The sequence below is a fragment of the Mixophyes fleayi genome, chromosome 8 (genome assembly GCF_038048845.1).
Source record: "Mixophyes fleayi isolate aMixFle1 chromosome 8, aMixFle1.hap1, whole genome shotgun sequence".
NCBI classification, from domain to species: Eukaryota; Metazoa; Chordata; class Amphibia; order Anura; family Limnodynastidae; genus Mixophyes; species Mixophyes fleayi.
In genome coordinates, this window is record NC_134409.1 from 57,567,579 (window position 1) to 57,586,696 (window position 19,118).

A 19,118-nucleotide genomic window follows, 5' to 3' on the forward strand; every position below is an offset into this window, starting at 1 on the left:
TTCAATAAAGTCTGAAATTTAGCACCTGCAAAAACCCAAAGGAGGTTTTAGAATAGGCCATGGGAGCTTGCTTTATCAATCAGTGTAGTGGGATACGTTAAACTTTAGAAATTGCTTGAAAATTTTGACCAAATCCTAGGTTAAAGTACTGACACACCACTGGATTTACTGAATAGATTTTTTTTTACTGAAGGTGGTACGTTAGAGGCTTGCTAATCATGTGTGAAGTTTATTGGCAAACTGGTAGTAATGCTGCTTATGCCTGAAGAAGGGTCTAATTAACTGTGGTAGTAAGGACTTATTGACCTCAATTTGAGCAACTTAGATTATTACAAGGGCTGTTTCAGAAGCTGAACTTGAAGTGTCAGTAAGGGCTTTCAGTTTATCAGTCAGGAGGGTAACAATGTACCATATGATCTACTTGGACGTTTATTCCATCAATAGACTTTGTTACAGCTTTGTTGGCACAGCATTGTCATGTCCCATCCAATGTAAACTGAAACAACTTTGCATGATGATACAAGTACATGGAAGACAAACATGGCCAGAACAATAAAGCAATGTATGGTGTAATAGTTGTAGGAGGTATATTAAAGTAATATAAGGTGGTCCTTAAACACCACCCTTAAATAGATAGAGCAGCAAACTGTCTGTCCTCCTTAGCACTTTACCCTTACTATTATCAGGACAGAACATAGTTTTCAATGGTAAAGAAGAAAAAAAAAATTAGAAACTGATCATGCAAAACCAGAGCAGAATAGGCCAGGGACCACATACTGTTAGTGTCACAGCTGAAAATGCAATATTAAGGGGCCTCGAAGACAGGAACCTAACAGTGAGTATAAAATATTATTTTTCAATACTTGAAAATAATGACTCTTATGTTGTCTGTTGGTGGTAAAAATGTACATGAATCGTCGTTCCTCACATCTATGTAAACCTTTGTCTGATTTTTATTTCTAGTGAAACAGATCGGCCACACGCTGAAGAACCACTAAGTGCTGGATTAAGGACCAGTTCAGAGGTGAGAATTACAGTGTTGTGTTCATCAAAATGTACGTTTTTGGTCCAAGTGATCATACTACCAACTTTTTCCAACTCTCCATTGTGTCTTGTCATCTGTTCAATATAAATCTGGTACTGTAAATGACAAGGAAAACACACACAGATCCATCTGTTATACAATGTAGTAATAATTGAAATTGCATTCATTTGTAGATGAAATATTTGTAGGCTGTTCCCACCAGCACTTGTTTTCCAGAGCCTGACGAAAAAAGGGACTGAACTTTGAAATACATAGTTTGAACGCAAGTCTATCCATGTTATCCACGTTACCTGAACTATATGGTAGTGAAGACTGCTGCCAGTTCTCCTCTGGTTTTTTGTTTTTTTTTGGGTGGGGGGTTGTTTTTTTTTGTTGTCTGTTTTTTTTCACCATCTATATAGAAGTGTACTTTTAGTTGATACTACATTGTTTAATAAACTGATCTATTTCCTTGACATTTACAGTGCCTTCCAGATCTATGTTGTATTGACTTCTTGTAACTGGAATGGACTAGTGATTTAACTAGTCCTTTCTGGTGGTGCTACTCTATATTTTTGGACCACTGTTGTCCTGATCGGCATCTACCTTTGCAAGGGTAGCGCTGGACTGTTTGCCTCTTTGTGAAAACAGGGTATAATATGTTACGATGACTGACTGTTTTAGTGCAGATGCAAAGTAGCTGAATTAAAAAGCAGGAAACCTTCACACAGATCAGTTCAGTACTGGGGACCAGTCACATTGACGTCCTTGGGTGTAGTTGTGAGAGGTATCTGCCAATTGGGGCATGCTATTTTCAAAAATATTCTTATATCATAAAATTGATGGGAATCGTAGTTTTCTAATTTTAACATTTCCATGTTAATTTTACAGCCAGATGGAAAACAAAAACAGCAGTTTGTCTGCCTCAATACTCTGGAGGACACACAGGCAGTACGGGCTGTAGCTTTTCACCCCAGTGGGTCACTCTATGCTGTGGGATCAAATTCCAAAACACTGAGAGTTTGTGCTTACCCTGATGCAATAAACACCAGGTGAGTGAAAGCTGCGATAACACCTTCTGTAGAGGATGAGTTACAGGAACCATTATTTTGATGAACAGATAATGTAGAGCTTTCCCACAGTTGTAATATATTTTCTCAGTCTTGCAGACAGGCACATGCAGCCAGTGGTTCGATTTAAGAGGAACAAGCATCACAAGGGGTCCATTTACTGTGTGGCGTGGAGTCCCTGTGGGCAGCTTCTTGCTACAGGGTCTAATGACAAATATGTGAAAGTGCTGCCTTTTAATGCAGAGACCTGCAATGCAACTGGTAAGATCAATTGCATTTTAATGCTTAAACTTAATAACTAGCCATGTATATTACTGCTGTGTAATTTGATACATCTTCCTTTTCCCTGCAATAATTGTTTTGTATTGTACTGTATAATCCTGAATATGCTATTGGTCATCCCTTATATGAACCCAATTGTATATCATGACACAACCTGTGCTCTCTTGTTTTTTTGTTTTCTTTTTATTGAAAGCCCACAACCGCTGCTTTCGTGCCCAAGTGCACAAAGCCAAAAAGTGTAAAATAGTATGGAACCTTGGGCCCTTCTCCAAAGAGGAAGGGCCCCTCTATCCCCGGCCCCCTGGAACCTAAAGTTCTCACGGGGGCAAGGGTCTTCAAGGTTCCTTTGTCCTGAGATTTGCCGGAGCTTCACCCTCGGAAAATCACCCATTCCCTGGAAAGGATGGCATCTGAGGGTTTCAGGGGGGGAGGGAACTGGAGCCCCCCTCTCTACAGAATGTAGAGCACATAATGGCCTGCCCCAAAAAATCTGTGAAACGAAAAATGTGAAGGTGACAAACAAGGAGTGAAATAAATTTGTGCTGAGTTTATGGCCGCAGCCTACAGGCTGGGCTAGTATAAAAATTATCCATCCCAGCCAAAAGGCCAGGACAAAAGGAGGCAGTGCTTAAAAGAATATGGTATAAATGTGTGAAGGTGCTTGGAAATCACGTGCCATGTATAACACAGTAATTTTTGGCACCCTCGGGTCGCCACTCCAGAGGCACATTTTGTCCCGGTCTTTCAGCATCACCTCCCGGCCCCCAGCCAGAGGACCAAGTGCAGCATGTCCTTACAAGAACAGATACTACACTTGATCTTAGCCAAAAGGCTTAGAAGCTGGTACCCTCTTGTGTGTTATTTGAAATGTAATTATTGTTTATAAACAGGGGCTTAGTGTTAAATTATTTACTCTGGGAATGCACATACCACAAAAAGAAATAGAGATTCAGCAATACAAGCCCTGTCTGCATATTCACTAACTACATTCACTGGTTATCAACCAGTCCCTTTTGCACATAGCTTTGCCTATTATTATTTGACCTACTATTTTGAGTTCCCAGAACACCAATTTGACCTTCTATTCCACCTTTCATGTACGGTGTTTCCATGGGTAGCAAAGATGTCCTTCATTTAGAAAGAATAGGACTGGGTTCAGGCCTGGCTGAAGACTCTTCATTAAGAACACACATTTCCATCAGATAGTTTTATGCAATATACTTAAAATAGATCAAAATAGGTGATGTGTATCTGTCATCATTGTGTTGCTAACCTTCTGTAAGATGTGTGTCTGTTTGTTTTTATGTAGGGATATAAAACATTATGGACATAAGGTAACTGTTAATAACATAAACAGTATTGTTTTTAAAAGAGCATGCCCACTGTGATTCATACTTTTGCTTCTTCAGGTCCAGACCTGGAATTCAGCATGCATGATGGTACGATTAGAGACTTGGCATTTATGGAAGGGCCAGAAAGCGGAGGTGCAATATTAATCAGTGCAGGAGCTGGAGACTGTAATATCTACACCACAGACTGTCAACGTGGACAAGGGCTGCATGCGTTAAGTGGGCACACAGGTAAGAGACTTAGCAGGAACACAGGTAAACAATGCCATAAGCCATAGCTACCTATTAGATAATGATCATTTTAGTACAGTTTAGAAAATGAAAGCAAATATTTGATTGCTATGGGTTATAGTGCCTTTTTCCTTTGCTTTTTTTTATAAACCCTGCTAATAGATGTTAGAATAAGAGTTTTACTCTGAACTTGTGCACATATTTAATGTCAATATTTGTTTCTTATAACTGTCCAGCGTATCTTTAGTTAGTAATGAGGAACATTTCTGTGACAGGGCATATACTGGCACTTTATACATGGAGTGGTTGGATGATTGCATCAGGATCCCAAGATAAGACAGTGAGGTTCTGGGATCTTCGGGTGCCCAGCTGTGTTCGAGTGATTGGAACCACATTCCATGGAACAGGTAAAGTGAAACGAGTGGCTTTGTGATTAAAGGATACCTCCAGACCTGAATAATACTTTATCTCCCCTTCTCCTCTCCTATGACAGTTGATCTGCAGGGGTACTTCTTGCGTGGACTCCCGCCGTTTGCGTACTCATCCTTAGTGCCCGCTCCGCTCAGTGTTTTGCTCAGAGCAGACTCTTTGTTGGATCTCACCTGATTGTGACTCCTTAAATCATCAGAGACTTGATACAGACTGATATTATATACTAGGTCTCCGCTTATTCTGCAAGCCACAGTCAGTTGAGATCCAACATCCGATTCAGAAGCCTGGAGCAAACAGTGAACCAAAGGGACACCAGGCTTAAGGCTGAGGTTCAGTGGGAGGGGCCTCTGTAGTTCAGCTACCTGGTGGAAGAATGTCGATAACATTTTATTGGAGACTGTAGACTTCCTTTAAATTCCAGTGGTATAGTTACCGGTACCATACAGCAGCAATATAATGTGATCAAGACGAGAGATAATGAGAAATAAGAGTTTTGCTAGCATGTTGGGTAAGAAAAGGGCATATTCTGGCAATGTTTTTACGTTTGAGTCGACAAAACTGGGAGAGGGTCTGGATGTCACGAATATACTAGAGGGTAGAGTCAAGTGTGAAATCAAGGCAGTGAGCTTTGGTGTTATTGACATGGAGATTTGAAGGAAGGTGGTGACTGTGGCAGGAGGGAAGATGATTAGCTCTGTTTTGGATATGTTGAGATTTCGGTAGCATTGTGATATCCATGTGGAGATAACACAAAGGCAGTTGGTTACAAGAGAGAGTACAGAAGGGGAGAGGTCAGGGGAAGAGATATAGATGTTGGTGTCAGCAGTGTACAGGTGATGCTGGAGGCCGAATGAGTGACTTGTTTCCTCAAGAAAAGAGGTGTATTGTGAAAAAAAGCAAGCGGCAAAAAACAGGTCTTTGTGTGACCCCAACAGAGAGTGGTAGTGGATGGGAGGATGTGCCAGAAGTAGAGAGGCTAAAGGAGCGATAGGTAGGAAGTGAACCAGGAAATAGCTGCATCACAAAGGCCAATGGAGGGAAGAGGGTCATCAGTAGTTTAAAAAGCAGCAGAGAGCTACAGGAGAATGAGTATGGAGAAATGACCCTTAGTCTTTGCATTAAGTAGATCATTGATCACTTTTGTGAGAGCAGTTTCAATGGAATGTTGTGGGCGGAAGCCTGATTGCAGAGAGTCAAAAATGGCGTAAGAGGAGAGAAAGTGAGACAGGCGGTTGTACACTAATTGCTCAAGTAGTTTGAAGGCAAAGAGGAGAGACATAGGGCAGTAGTTGGAATGAGATGCTGGATCGAGAGATTGTGTTTTAGAATTGTTGAGATGAGAGCATGTTTAAAGTATGAAAATGTGCTGCTGGAGAGAGACAGGTTGAAGACGTGAGCTACAGGTGGACATGCAGTGGGGGGTGAGGGAGCAGAATAGTGTTAAGGGGAGAGGTTGTATGGTGAGATGATGAGTCCAGAGACTTTGTCTTTAGTTACTGGAGATAATGAATTAAAGGTGGATTGGGGAGTGTAGATGAAGGTGGTTGGAGTGTGTGGAATATGGCATGAGGAAACATCTTGTCAAATGGTGTCTATTTTTCTTTGAAGTAGGTGGCAAATTCATAGGCTGTGAGGGCAAAAGGGGGAGGAGGTGCAGCTGGGCAGAGAAGTTGATTTGAAGGTGGCAAAGAGGTGATGTAGGTTAGAAGACTGGAATGTTTGGCATTGAAAGGGCAGTGCTATAAGATGAAAGGATGAATTGATAGTGGAGGAAATCTGGATAGGAGCAAGATTTCCTCCAGAGGCGCTCTGCAGTGTGGGAGCACTAATGGATCTGTTGGTCTGTTTGGTGTGTCATGGTTGGGGTGTGGATCATTGGAGACTGTATGTAGTATCTGGAGCTGCATTGTCTAGGGCTGAAATTAGTGTTTTGTTATAGAAAGAGGCAACCTAATTAGGACAGGACAGTGCAGTCATTGGAGAAAATAGTTGTTTTAGTGAAAATGATAAGTGGATTGGGTTAAGAGTAGGTGTTGGTACATGTTGATTTGGGTGCAAGGGGAGGGCATGAGGTAAGGTATAGCTGTAAGAAAGGAGATTGTGGTCGAAGAGTGGGAAGTTTAAGTTGGAGAAATTAGAGATGGAGCAGTAGCTGAAGAAGGAGACCAGGTCAGGGGAGTGTCCAACACAGTGGGTGTGAATTGAGGTCCATAGGGAGAGAATAAAGGAGGAAGTAAGTGAAAAAGGTTTCGTTTCAAAAGAGACTGTGGAATTATGAATGGAAATGTTGAAATCTCTTAGTATGAGAGTAGGCAGGTCAAAGGATAGGAAATAAGTGAGCCAGGCCGAAAAGATGTCAAGGAATTGGCAAACTGGTCCTGGGGGGGGGGGCAATAAATGATACCAGCACGAAGGTGAACATAAAATAGATGGATATTGTGGACTTCAAAGAAAGAGAATGAGAGGAAGGGATCAGAGGGTATGACTTGAAAGGTGCAGCTTGGAGAAAGTAGAATGCTTACTCCTCCATTGGTGAGTTTGCTGGGTGCAAGAAATAAAACCGTTCATGTGTGCAAACTAGCGAGCAGGGAAGTAGAGTAGTGCAAGAGAAATAATAGGGGATGGAGAACTAGGATGATGAAGAGAGGAGTTGGAGAGAGATATGGTGAAAATGAATAGAAAAAAGTGAGTGTGAATTGAGTAGGCGCATGATGGAGAGATGTGAATGAATGTGTGTATTAGCTGGGGTAGGTAAGAGAGAGTGGGAAGGAACAAATGATCCAAATTGTTTGGGGCAATGGATAAGGTGAAGGATATTTTACCGCCCTCCGGGCTGGGGCTAATAGAATAGGCAGTTTCTGCAGTTCTGACATGACGAGGTCCAGGAGGATGCCGACATTTGGGTGCAGAGGGTCTAGCAGCCAAACAGAGATGGTAACAGCAATCACAATTGAGCTCTGTGCGTAGCTAAACAGATGTTGAAACGGCAATGACTGTTCAGCTGTGAAACCTACAGAGCTCAACTGAGATGGTAATTCAGTAGATCCTAAAACAGCCCTGTTTTAGGTACGAAGTCAATCCTCAGCACTATTGTGAGGTTTGCCAACAGTATTCAGAAATATCCAATGCTTTATATTTGTGAGGATAAGGCAAAGTGGGAGCTTGGGCAAACAGCTGAGCCATTGTGCAGCTTACTCTAACTTCATGCCACATGTACTGCACCCCCTGGAACACAATATGGGACATGTAATTGGTAAAATATCAAATGTTCCTAATTGTTTCAAAACTCACAGTTTTTAGAGAAATATAATTTACTAAACTTTATATAGGGAGTTCCGTATAATACAGTTGTATTTTATAATTTCCTTTTGCATTTTAATATCCTTCATTTGAGCTGAATCCTGATGGGTAAATGGCACATAAACATTATATATTGTGTATACTGTGCTTTTTGATTATGTAAAAATGTCTTTTTTATAATTAAAAACAATTGAAGAATGAGTAGACAGGCAGCATTAAAGTGAACTTGTCACCTACACATAATGGAGGAACCCATTACTCATGAGACACTGGTTCCTAGTGAATTAATACAGTGAAATCTCATAACTGTTGGCTGTGCCCACACAATGCTTGCCTCCACATTTTGAAGATGACAAGTGGACTTTAAGGACGATTCACATGTGAAACATGAGCTATTTTTTTCTAAGCTGCCATTTATGTCCTTGTGTGTTTGTAGAGAAATTATATGGGGACCTTTTCCACTGGATGCTCCGCTTGTCGATCAAACTCCTTTTCTCATCTACACTATGCCATTCATGGCACTCATCTCTTAATCTGAAGTGACTTCTTATATTTTGATTTAAACTTTTTAATAGTAAAAAATTTCACTGCTGTGATGTCTTCCTGCAAATTGAATAGGATAGAATGTTTTTTGGTTTTTTTTTCAATGATCCAGCGCAATAGTTTTGTCTGTCCCCTATACAATATTCAGATTGGCTATTTAACAGTTTGTGTCCTCTCATCCAGGCAGTCCAGTGGCCTCAGTGGCAGTGGATCCTAGTGGCAGGCTGCTTGCCACGGGACAGGAAGACTCCAGCTGCATGTTGTATGACATTAGAGGAGGTCGAATGGTGCAGAGTTATCATCCTCACTCCAGCGATGTGCGCTCCGTCCGCTTCTCCCCTGGAGCTCACTACCTGCTCACTGGTTCTTATGACATGACGATCAAAGTCACAGACTTACAAGGTAGCCATCTCCTTCAACATTCTACATATTTGCTATTATTTTAACTTACTTTCAAACATTGCAACAAGCTGTATATTGGGGTAGCAAAGAATAAAGATGGTATTTGTTGTCTTTCCAGTGGATCTGCGATAACTGAAACAAAATCTTAGAGGAAGATTCAATTAGGCGCGAGATGTCTTCAGGAACATTCGCTGAGACATCTCGCATCAGAGATTTTACAGGAATCTCCGCTCATTTTTTCTCACACCCCATTGAGGTGCACAGAAAATGAGCGGAGATACTCACTGTAATGGGCAGCAATATGCACAGTGGATATCACGGTGATGTCCGTGCACCACAATGTGGGCAATTAAACCTCCCCCATAGTATATTATTATTATTTATTATTATTATCATCCTTTATTTATTAGGCGCCACAAAATTTCCTCAGCGCCGTACACATTATAAACAGTAGACTATACAGAGTGGAACAATATACAACAATAAACAAATAATGCCAAGACTTCAGAAACTCCAGGCATTGCTATTGTAGTGAAGTTGGAACAGAAGAATAGGTATAGAGACAGGAGGAAAGAGGGCCCTGCTCATAAGAGCTTACATCCTAAGGGAGGGTAAACAGACATCGGGCACAGAAGGGAGTCAATTAAGGGGATATAGCGTGGTAGGAGTGGAAAAAAGGGCCGAGAGGAGATCGAGAAAGAATTAGGTGGATGGCTGGTAGGCTTTAAGGAACAGGTGAGTTTTAGGTGCCTGTTTGAAGGAGCAAAAGGTATGGTACACATGGATGGAGTGAGAGAGGTCATTCCAGTGAAGGGGGGCAGCATGGGAAAAATTCTGGAGTGGGATGAGGTGAACAGAGTGGTGGAGAGGTGATGGCCATTGGCCTAGAGCAGGTAGCGAGAGGAAGTTGGAGATATAGGGGGCTGTAGAGTGGGAGAGAGCTTTGTAGGTGATGGTGAGGAGTTTGAAAAGGATTCTGTAGGGGAGGGGAGCCAGTGTAAGGAAAGATAGAGAGGGGGATGCAGAAGAGGTACATGGTAATTAAGGTTAAATCATCATTTCCTACATTGCATGTGGATACTAATAATCTGTGGCACTGAATGCCTTCTTTCATGTGAGCAACTGCTGCACCACTCACTCCAGATTCTGTTCTGGTGTTTAGGTATTCTATGTACCAATACTAATTTGTAACCCAAGTTTGACATAGCCACCAACTGTACTTGCCCACTGTCCTATCCACTGCCAAGTCCACAAAATGAAATATTGGGGCCCTCTAGCATATGACAAACATTATCTACATGCCCCTGCCCTAATTCTGGTGATTAGTATACCGAACCCATTCTGTGGGCTAGTGTACAAAGCGCGGAGCCAATTCTGTGGGCTGGTGTACAAAGCGGAGCCAATTCTGTGGGCTGGTGTACAAAGCAGAGCCCATTATGTGGGGGCTGGTGTACAAAGCGGAGCACATTCTTGTAAACTTGTAAAAACGTAACCTTTTCTGTTTTCTACTGTATAAAGCAGTCCTCCAATGCCCCTTATATACTAAACAACTGCTTTGGGCCCCAGCACACCTAAAAGGCTGTTGCTTGGAGAAAATGTATCTGGGACCGATTATTAACATCTAGCATGTGATTGGGTAGTGTCGGTATGTGGAACCTACTTATAGGGGCATATTCAATTGACGGCGGGATCGGCGAAAATCCCGCGCTCAAAAAATATTACCGTTAATACGGTAATATCTCGCTGGATTTCAGCTCGCGGCTCCCTGAGCTGCGAGCTGTAATCCAGCGAGTAAATTACCGTATTAACGGTATTTACGCGCACCATTACCGTATTGTGCAGGATTTTTCGGCGATCCCGCCGTCAATTGAATACCCCTATTAGAGTGGATTCTGGCAGTCAAGTGAAGTCCATAGTACAAACAGTTTACTGTGTCATTATTAACAAATTAGGGTGCTGAGTGCTTTTTGCTATATGCTAATGTCGCCTCCTGGCAATATTTCCCCCGCAGCAAGCAAAAGCACAGGGAAAAGGGCCTGCCACTCCTAAAGTGTATGCTTCTGATCTCCCAGGCCACTTATACTGATCACTTGGGCCCAGAGTATTGTCCTTTTGTCCAATGTGCAGTTGAACTTTGTTTATTACATGATATTAAAACTTCTGTTTTAATTATAATCATTTTTAAAGGCTAGCTGGTCCAATATGCAATATGATGTAGCACATGCCCTTGTCTTTTAACTCCCATTGTCCCATAGATTGTAAGCTTGCGAGCAGGGCCCTCTTACCGCTCTGTCTGTATGTATTACCCAGCATTGTTTTATTAATGTTTCTTCCCAATTATAAAGCACTACGGTATTTGCTGGCGCTATATAAATAAATAAATGTTGATGATTGTCTACTTATCTCTAGTACTAACATCTATTGAGTTTGCATGCAGAATTCTGAGTACGCTTCAAGCAGATTACATGGACGTGTAGTTTGCAAATTTAATATATTTTAAAGAACTATGATAGAGAAATATACTGGTACATATTTTAAGAAGATCTCGGCAATTCGCTCTCAACATTTGAGCATAGTCTGAAATACATAACTCTGAACATTTATTATAGTAATGGATATGAGTGAATTCAGCATGAATTGTTTGTACAGGATTCAATCATGAGCACATGGTGAAATATCTCTGTTTTAGTAATGTACTGTTTTTGTTTTTTTAAGGTGATCTCACAAAACCGCTTCCGATCATTGAAGCAGGTGAGCACAAAGACAAGGTGATCCAGTGCCGATGGCATACACAAGATCTTTCTTTTCTTTCCTCTTCCGCTGACAGAACTGTATCATTGTGGACTTATAATGCATAGCCAGAGACTTTCCAAAGGTCAAGCTGGCTTTCTTCAAGAGGCTGATCTGACATCTATCTGGCCGCCACGATCATGATTTACGGTTGAACCCTTAAGCTGCCAGAGAGGTCGGTTACTCAACACCTGCAACCAAAATAAAGTAGTTACTGCATATTAGAAGTAAAAATGAAAAGGGACAAATGCGAAGGTGAAGCATGGCTACGTAAGCCTCAATTTAGCAGTGGATGAGATTCATTGTTGACCAATCTTAATTATCCACTCTTCCCTCCACAGCGACAAGTGTTTCTTCTTTGTGTTTTTGTTCTAAAGGAAGAAGCAAACTGAAGTGATTGTGCTGTTGTAGGGCAATGCAGAGGACTGAGGCATTTGTTAGAAATCTCAAAGGCTCTCTAGAGTTACAGACTGTCACAAATATCTCCACCATGTTATTTTCTTTTTGTATTTTATGAAGTTCATCAATTTTTGTTTTGTGTATTTTTTTTTTTTTTTGTGTGTGTTTGTTTCCTCTTTTTTGCCACACCTCTCTGGCAGCAGAAGCATTAACATCGTTACCCTATTATAAACAAAATCCAGTAATAATTTACACATCTGGACCATTTACTTTACAATTTGTCACCATATTTTTTTTAAATACCCAAAAATTTGTAGGTTTAGGGGAGAAAAATGTGAGTAGTTTGTAATTGGTCTTCAGCAAAAATGGCACCTTATTATTGAAATTGTCACCCGCTGTCACTTGAGTGGCTTATAATAACTGTTAGCAAAATATGCTTATAGTTGAAATGTTGTCATGCATTTCCGTGAGTGGGATAAGGCAGTCCTTCAATCAGATTAGCCTGACATCACCCAGACACTAGTGTGGGTGTAGACACTTATAAAAGAAGCACACACCAGTGCACTGTGCAGGTTTCACAAACAGAGTTATTTTGTGTCATGAGGGAAAACTGGTGTGGAAGGGATAATGATGGCTGTAACAACCATGTCAAGATTGCTTTCATTTTCTAAATTGTACTGTGAAAATTATAGCTGGAATCTGCCACGTTTTTCCTTTGCACCAATTTTCATCTATGTTCATTTTTTTTAAATCCTAATTGGAAGAACCCCAGCTGATCCTTGTATTCCACTGAGGAATCAAATGGCAGGAACATGGTTGGATGAGATCTGGCTGATAGGCGTTCAGGTTTCGTGATCACTTTTGGTAGTGCAGTCGTAGAATAATGATACCTTTTTGATTTCTATAGGGTCAATATTAGTCATTGATTGTCTTGGTGTAACACACTGCAGTATTGGACCAACTTTATATATTGAGGATGTACATGAAAAGTGATTGCTCAATTATGATTAATAAATCTGCCTTCTCTCATTGCTCAGTACTTGAAAATAACAGTAATGCTGTCTAAGGGGAGACTCAAAACTGAAATTGTTGCACATTATTACCATTAGTACGGCAATTTCAACACTGATTTTTGCTTGCAGCTCCCTGAACCAAGAGCAGAAATCATTGTTATTATGATCATTTTAACGGTAATGATGCGCACCCCCCGTCGTTCTAAAGAACGCAGGGAATTAAATCTCTTGTAGTACCCAAAACTACAATACCCTAAATGCTAAAACTTCAGTCATATTTGTAAACAATATTTGCCATTAAGGTCTTCAGATTTATCATTGTAAAATCTCATCTAATATGATTGTGTCATGAGATAACAATCTTTGTGTGTGCACCTTAAAGGGTCCACTGCATATCACCTGCATCTCTCTCGTCTCGTTCAGTTATTTCCCAACGAACAATCTTCACTGTGGGTCTGTTATTTAAGGCTGTGCTCTTCCAAATTATTGCATGTTACTACAAATTAAATTGCTGGACACAGTTCTGTAGCCCCTTTTTCCAGCTTCTACATGCACCCCCAGCCTTTTAGAAGTCTGTTGGCGTATGTAGCTGTCCTTGAGGTGAGCCCACATGAACAAACATACCTCCATCATACAAAGCAAATCAAGATGCTCCACACTACTATATAATGATGTATGCTACTTTTTATTGTAGGTGAAATGCTGCTAGAATTATCCAGTGTCGGTATTGTTGTTTTACAGTTTTTATACATGCAACAAACCAGATTGCTCTGCATACCCTCTGCTTGTTTAGTGGCCAGTAAAACCTTGCACAGGCAGTGATAGGGTCAGTTTCACTGTGGCTTGTAATTACACTTGTAACCCACTTGGTGCCAGAGAGGTAGTGTTGTGTAAATTACAGCATGGCACATCAGCATGAAACATTTCATTTTGTTTCCCATTTTAAAGCAAAACTAACTTGGATATTAAAGGTATTGCACTTTCGTGTTGTGTAAACCATTTCTTCTGCTGAATGGGACCAGTTCCCCTTGGTAGAAAGAGGTGAAAAGCTGTATCCACTAATGTAAATGCTAATATTCTTAGATTATTTTGTTCATAATGTATATTTTTTATCTTTGTTAAATTAAAAAAAGCCTAAATGAGATTTAGGAATGTTTTATTTATTTGATATAAAGTGGAATTACCATTTTTGTTCTTTTAACATACAACATTTTTCCGTGCACTGTATGCAGATATTTTTTACCTATTTAATGTGGAAATGTTACTATGGAAGTGTAACTGTGCTGCAATCTGAATAAAGACATCCAAGATTCATTATTTCAGCTGACAACACTAAGCAAGATGTATAGGCGGTGTGAAATAAACCAGCAGAATTAGTGATATTTGCTATACTGAATTTCATGACATTGTTGTCGCAATAGGTAAACTGTTGATGTTTTGTGTGTGTTAATGCGCAATCATTGCGTCCTGTTTTTAGTGACACCCACCCATGCCCCCTTTTTCAGTTCGAAAACATCCAAACTGGCAAAAAGCTGCAGTTACTTTCATGTTTAAAGCATGTTTGTATATTCGTGCTAAAATGAGAATATAAATAATAGACTATAAAACGTTATCAAATTATAAAGAACATTTACAAACTGACGTAGATACCAACCTAAAACATACATCTCCCATATTCCGTAGATTAACCTATGAATCATGTACCAAAATATGGTACAAGAAGGCTAAAAAAATAAATAAAAGCTAACCTATTTGTAGATGAGACTGTAAATAAAAATAAACTTATTCCTATGTTGATGGTAAAAATAAAGAAATATTACGTTTTGGTAGCGTACAGCGTTTAATATCTCTTTTGCCAGAAGGGGTGTGAGTATCCTTGATTAGACTAAGTTAAAAAAAAATGTTTCCTGGTATAACCAACTTATTGCAAGGAAATATTTATTCCTTAGTGATCCTATCATTTTTTATATGGAAATCCTGAAAATGTGCTACCTGGTGATTACAAAAAAAAATAAAAGAATGCCACCACTTCCTGAATGAACAAAATGGTCCCCTCTATGACCAAATAGTAGAATGGCAGTATTCTGCTGTCCTACACCCCAATGCTCATATAAATATGGTTAACAGTCCTGATACTTTACTGGGAAATTCATACCTGGTGACTTAAGCAGTATGGGACCATCACACAGCATGTCGGGACCAGCCAAATCTTATACTATCCAGCTTAGTGGAGATCCAAAATCGGTCACAGTCACCTGACAGATATGAGCAACTTTGAAAATTGGGTTCCAGGAGTGGATCCCCCACCTGCAAAGCAGAGCCAGATTTAGACCTCATGGGGCCCTAGGCAAGATACTGGTTTGGGGCCCCCTCCCTGAAAAACTCCATAGCACTATAGTTTTTTAGCATAACATATAACCCTATTCAGGGGCTGGCTGGCAGACTTTAGCCCGGGGGGGCAAGCATATAGCACTGGCCCATAAGTAGAGGCCCATTTTTAAAGGGTGGTCTCACCGTCGGCCCTGGGAGGGCCCTCTGAGGACCGCTGGGCCCTAGGCAATTGCCTAGGTTGCCTAGTGGTAAATCCGGCCCTGCTGCAAAGTATGCAAGGCTAAAAAAAAACAATGACCCGTTTGGGTACCAACCATACAAATGTATGGTCATAGATATAGTATCATTTCAATAAGTGGAAGGACAAAATGGCACTCTGGATGATGAAAATTGCACTCAGGTTATATACAGCATTTAAATAGATTAAAATATAAATGAAATACAGCAGAAAGGTATATAGAAAAGTATATCCAAAATAAACTCATAATTGTAAAGTGCATCCAAAAATGAATTATTGCAATATTTGATTGTGGAATTAGTAATCCAACATGTACCTTTTATTTTCCCTATGCTCATCCGGTCATTTAGTGAGCAAAGTTAATTTGAAGCTAATTCTTTAAATTTGGAGGATGAAAAGCCAAATTCCGCTCACTTCTTAACAGTGGCGCAGTTTTTACTCTCCTGCTGGTTCCGTCATCTGTTAGGTTTGAATTGAAACAAAATAGTCTATAACGCTGCTTTTCTTTGCTTTTCTCTTACTGTCTGGGTATAGTTGTACAGCGAATGTGTATATCCAGTTAAGTGACCTGTTTGTCTTTACTATATACAACAATCATCATCAACAATTATTTATATAGCGCCAGCAAATTCCGTAATGCTTTACAATTGGGGACAAACAGTAATAAACAATACTGGGTAAAACAGACAAAGAGGTAAGCAAGCTTACAATCTATAAGTTAAGGGGAGTTAGATACATGAGGTTAAATCTACATACTGCATATTGGTCCAGCCAGATTGCAAAGAATAAAAAGGGATTAGTATGCTATATGATCCAGTCATACAGCAATGTTTGTCAGAGGGTTGTTGTCTTGTGCGAATTGTATAAAAGGTGGTAATAGAATAGTCTAGTGAGGTTAAGAGGGTGGTAGAGGAATATTATGAGCTTGCCTGAAGAGGTGGGTTTTCAGAGATTGCTTGAAAGTTTGTAGACAAGAGGAAAGTTTTATTGTGCAAGGGAGGGAATTCGATAGAGTGGGTGCAGCTTGAAAGAAGTCCTGTAAACGGAAATGGGAGGATCTAATGAGAGTGGATGAAAAACACAGATCTGGTGAAGAACGGTGGTGTCGAGTTGGGAGATACTTTGAGATGAGTGAGGAGATGTATTTTGGTTCAGTTTTGTTGATGGCCTTGTACGTTTGTAGAAGAATTTTATATTGGATTTGGTAAAAACAGGCAACCAATTTAGAGACTGACAGAGTGGCTCAGCAGAGGAATAACTATTTTCAAGGAAAATCAGTCTGGCCTCTGCGTGCAAAATAGATTGTAGGCGTTTAAGTCTGTCTAGGGGACGACCAGTAAGAAGGAAATTGCAATAGTCAATGTGGGAGATGATGAGTGCATGAATTAACGTTTTTGCCGTGTCTTGTATAAGATATGTGCGTGTTTTGGAAATGTTTTTTAGATGTATGTAACATGATTTAGATATAGAGTTAATGTGGGGAACAAAGAATAGTTCTGAGTTAAAGATCAGTGGTTACTGCAGTATGTTCACCTGTTTATTGGTGATATTAGTTTTTGTTTGTTATTTTACCATTATAACTGAGAAAGGGGTTTCCAACACTAAAGGGTCTGCTGGAAAGTTGGTGCAACATTATATTTGTGCCAAATGTAATTCTGAATTATCTTGTGGACAGTCTGACCCAGATGCCCTGTGTGCAGCATGTGAGGTGGAGTTCCGTGTTCAGCATTCTCCTGCGACTGCATCTGCTGCCCTGGAGAACCCTGCTTGGGTTAAGACATTGGCAACTTCCATAGCCGAACACACTCAGGTAGTGTCTCGGACCAATGAGGTAGGTTAATCTTTTCTGAATGCACGACAAGCTCTGCCTGTACTGACCACAATTGTAGTTTTCCAGGCAAAGGCTGCTATGGTCTTTAGCGAATCCTGCTCAGGGTATTGCAAAGGCTGCTTCTTTATTTGAATGCCTGTTTAGTGCCCCCCGATAGAAGGATAAGGGGTAAATATTCCTGAGGCTTTTTTTACCTATTTTCTGATTGTTCTTCAGATAAAGAAGAGTTGATATTCCTTGAGTCTGAGGTAGACAACACTTATAGTGTAGAGGCTGTCTCTAAGACATAGTGTGGGTGATTTAGTCCTTAAGGTTCGACAAACCTTAAGTTTTGCGGAACCCAATGTGACAAATCTTTCTAACTTGTCTCTTTCTACACGTCAGAAAAAGCAAAAAGTTTGTATTCCACCATCTCCTCAGTTTTTTTAAATGATTTCTGAGGCTTGGCAATAATCTGATGAAAAAAAAAATGAAAAAAAAATTCCAGATGGCAGGAAAGTTTCAATTCCTTTACCTCCTTACCATCAGAAGAGTGTGTTAAATGTAAGAATTCTCCTATTACCTGCTTATCTAAAGCCATTGCTTTATCAATGCAGGGACCAGCAGTGCTTTTGGACATTAAGGACAAAAAAATTGATTTTCTCCTTAGATCTGCGTATGTTGCGGCAGGAAATTTATTCGGACCAATCATGTCTACAGCTTGGGAAAAACAAGGCAATTTAAAAGTGGGCAGAACAGTTGACTACCAGTCTTTATGAGGATAGACCTTGAGCTTATATGTTAGTATTGGCTGAGCAGATTCAGGAAGCCTCTGATTTTTTTTATTTCGGGCTTTGGATGTGGTTTCTGTGGATTCCAAACTATCTTCACTTATAATTGCATCCAGGCATTCCTTGTGGTTACGATCCAGGTCAGTGGATTCAGAATTCAAACGAACTCTTGAGCCGTTATCAATTGACGGTATTACTCTATTGCTCGCTTTGGTTCAGAACTGCAGCATATTTTTCTGGTTGCTATGGAGGGAAAAAGTTCTTTTTTTAATTTTCTTTTTCTTTTTTAATACTCATTAGCAATAATAAACAAAGCAAACCTAGGTATCGTTCCTTTGCACAAACAAGAGCAGCCTCTGCAAGAGGTAGGGGGTCAGCCAGATGTGCGACTCCCAAGCCACCAGATAAGACCCCTGCATAACACGACTGACCACCACGTCTCTATGGTGACTGCTTATCTTCAGCAGTTTCAGGACCAATGGTTGGTCTCAACCTGAGATACCTGTATAGCAGGGGTAGTCACAAGAGGCTATGTCATAGACCTTGTCAGATTCCCTTTGCAGTTTTTTTTTTTTTTTTTTTACCACAGGCCTTCCTGTGGTCTCAAAAGACAGGTGCTGGCCACTGGGATGATGGCTCCGGTTACAAATCAAGAAAGGGGTTTGGGGATTTAACCTTTCTGGTCCCAAAACTGGACCAATCACTTTGTCCGGTCTTGAATCTCAGGACTAGTGGGTTTCAAGATGCAGTCATTGCAGTCGGTTGTCGCAAGTATAGACATAAAAGATGCTTATCTACACGAAGGGCATTAGTGTCTACTCCGATTTGCAGTGCGCAAAAAGCATAACCGGTTTCAAGCTTTACCCGTTGGCCTGGCTACCACTCCATAGGTCTTTACAGAAATTATGACTGAGTTGGCTCTACTTCAGCACATTCAGCTGACAGTTCATATGCCTAGTAAGTGGTACGGAAGTTCAATTTTATTTCGCAGTACCTTTACAGAGCCTGTGGAGGGAAAGAAGGCAGATACATTATATAATTGTGTTTGTGGAGCATGTGATAACGAGTAATCAATGTTTGAAGTGTATACCTAAAGAAAATAGTAGTATACTC

The 19,118-nt window shown here is 40.4% G+C and overlaps 1 protein-coding gene and 1 pseudogene across 2 annotated transcripts in view; one reads left to right on the forward strand and one right to left on the reverse strand.

Moving 5' to 3' along the window:
* Window positions 1–14,149, forward strand: part of WDR47 (WD repeat domain 47) — a 45,186-nt gene extending 31,037 nt beyond the window's left edge. For both annotated transcript variants that reach the window (XM_075182602.1, XM_075182601.1), the window contains exons 9-15: window positions 964–1,024; window positions 1,916–2,076; window positions 2,186–2,355; window positions 3,786–3,956; window positions 4,232–4,363; window positions 8,415–8,633; window positions 11,349–14,149. In XM_075182602.1, the coding sequence (XP_075038703.1) occupies window positions 964–1,024; window positions 1,916–2,076; window positions 2,186–2,355; window positions 3,786–3,956; window positions 4,232–4,363; window positions 8,415–8,633; window positions 11,349–11,491 (1,057 nt within the window). In that variant the 3' untranslated portion in view covers window positions 11,492–14,149. The remainder of the gene's footprint in view (window positions 1–963; window positions 1,025–1,915; window positions 2,077–2,185; window positions 2,356–3,785; window positions 3,957–4,231; window positions 4,364–8,414; window positions 8,634–11,348) is intronic.
* On the reverse strand, window positions 3,105–3,220 carry LOC142100490 (U2 spliceosomal RNA; annotated as a pseudogene).
* Window positions 14,150–19,118: the final 4,969 nt, after the last annotated feature.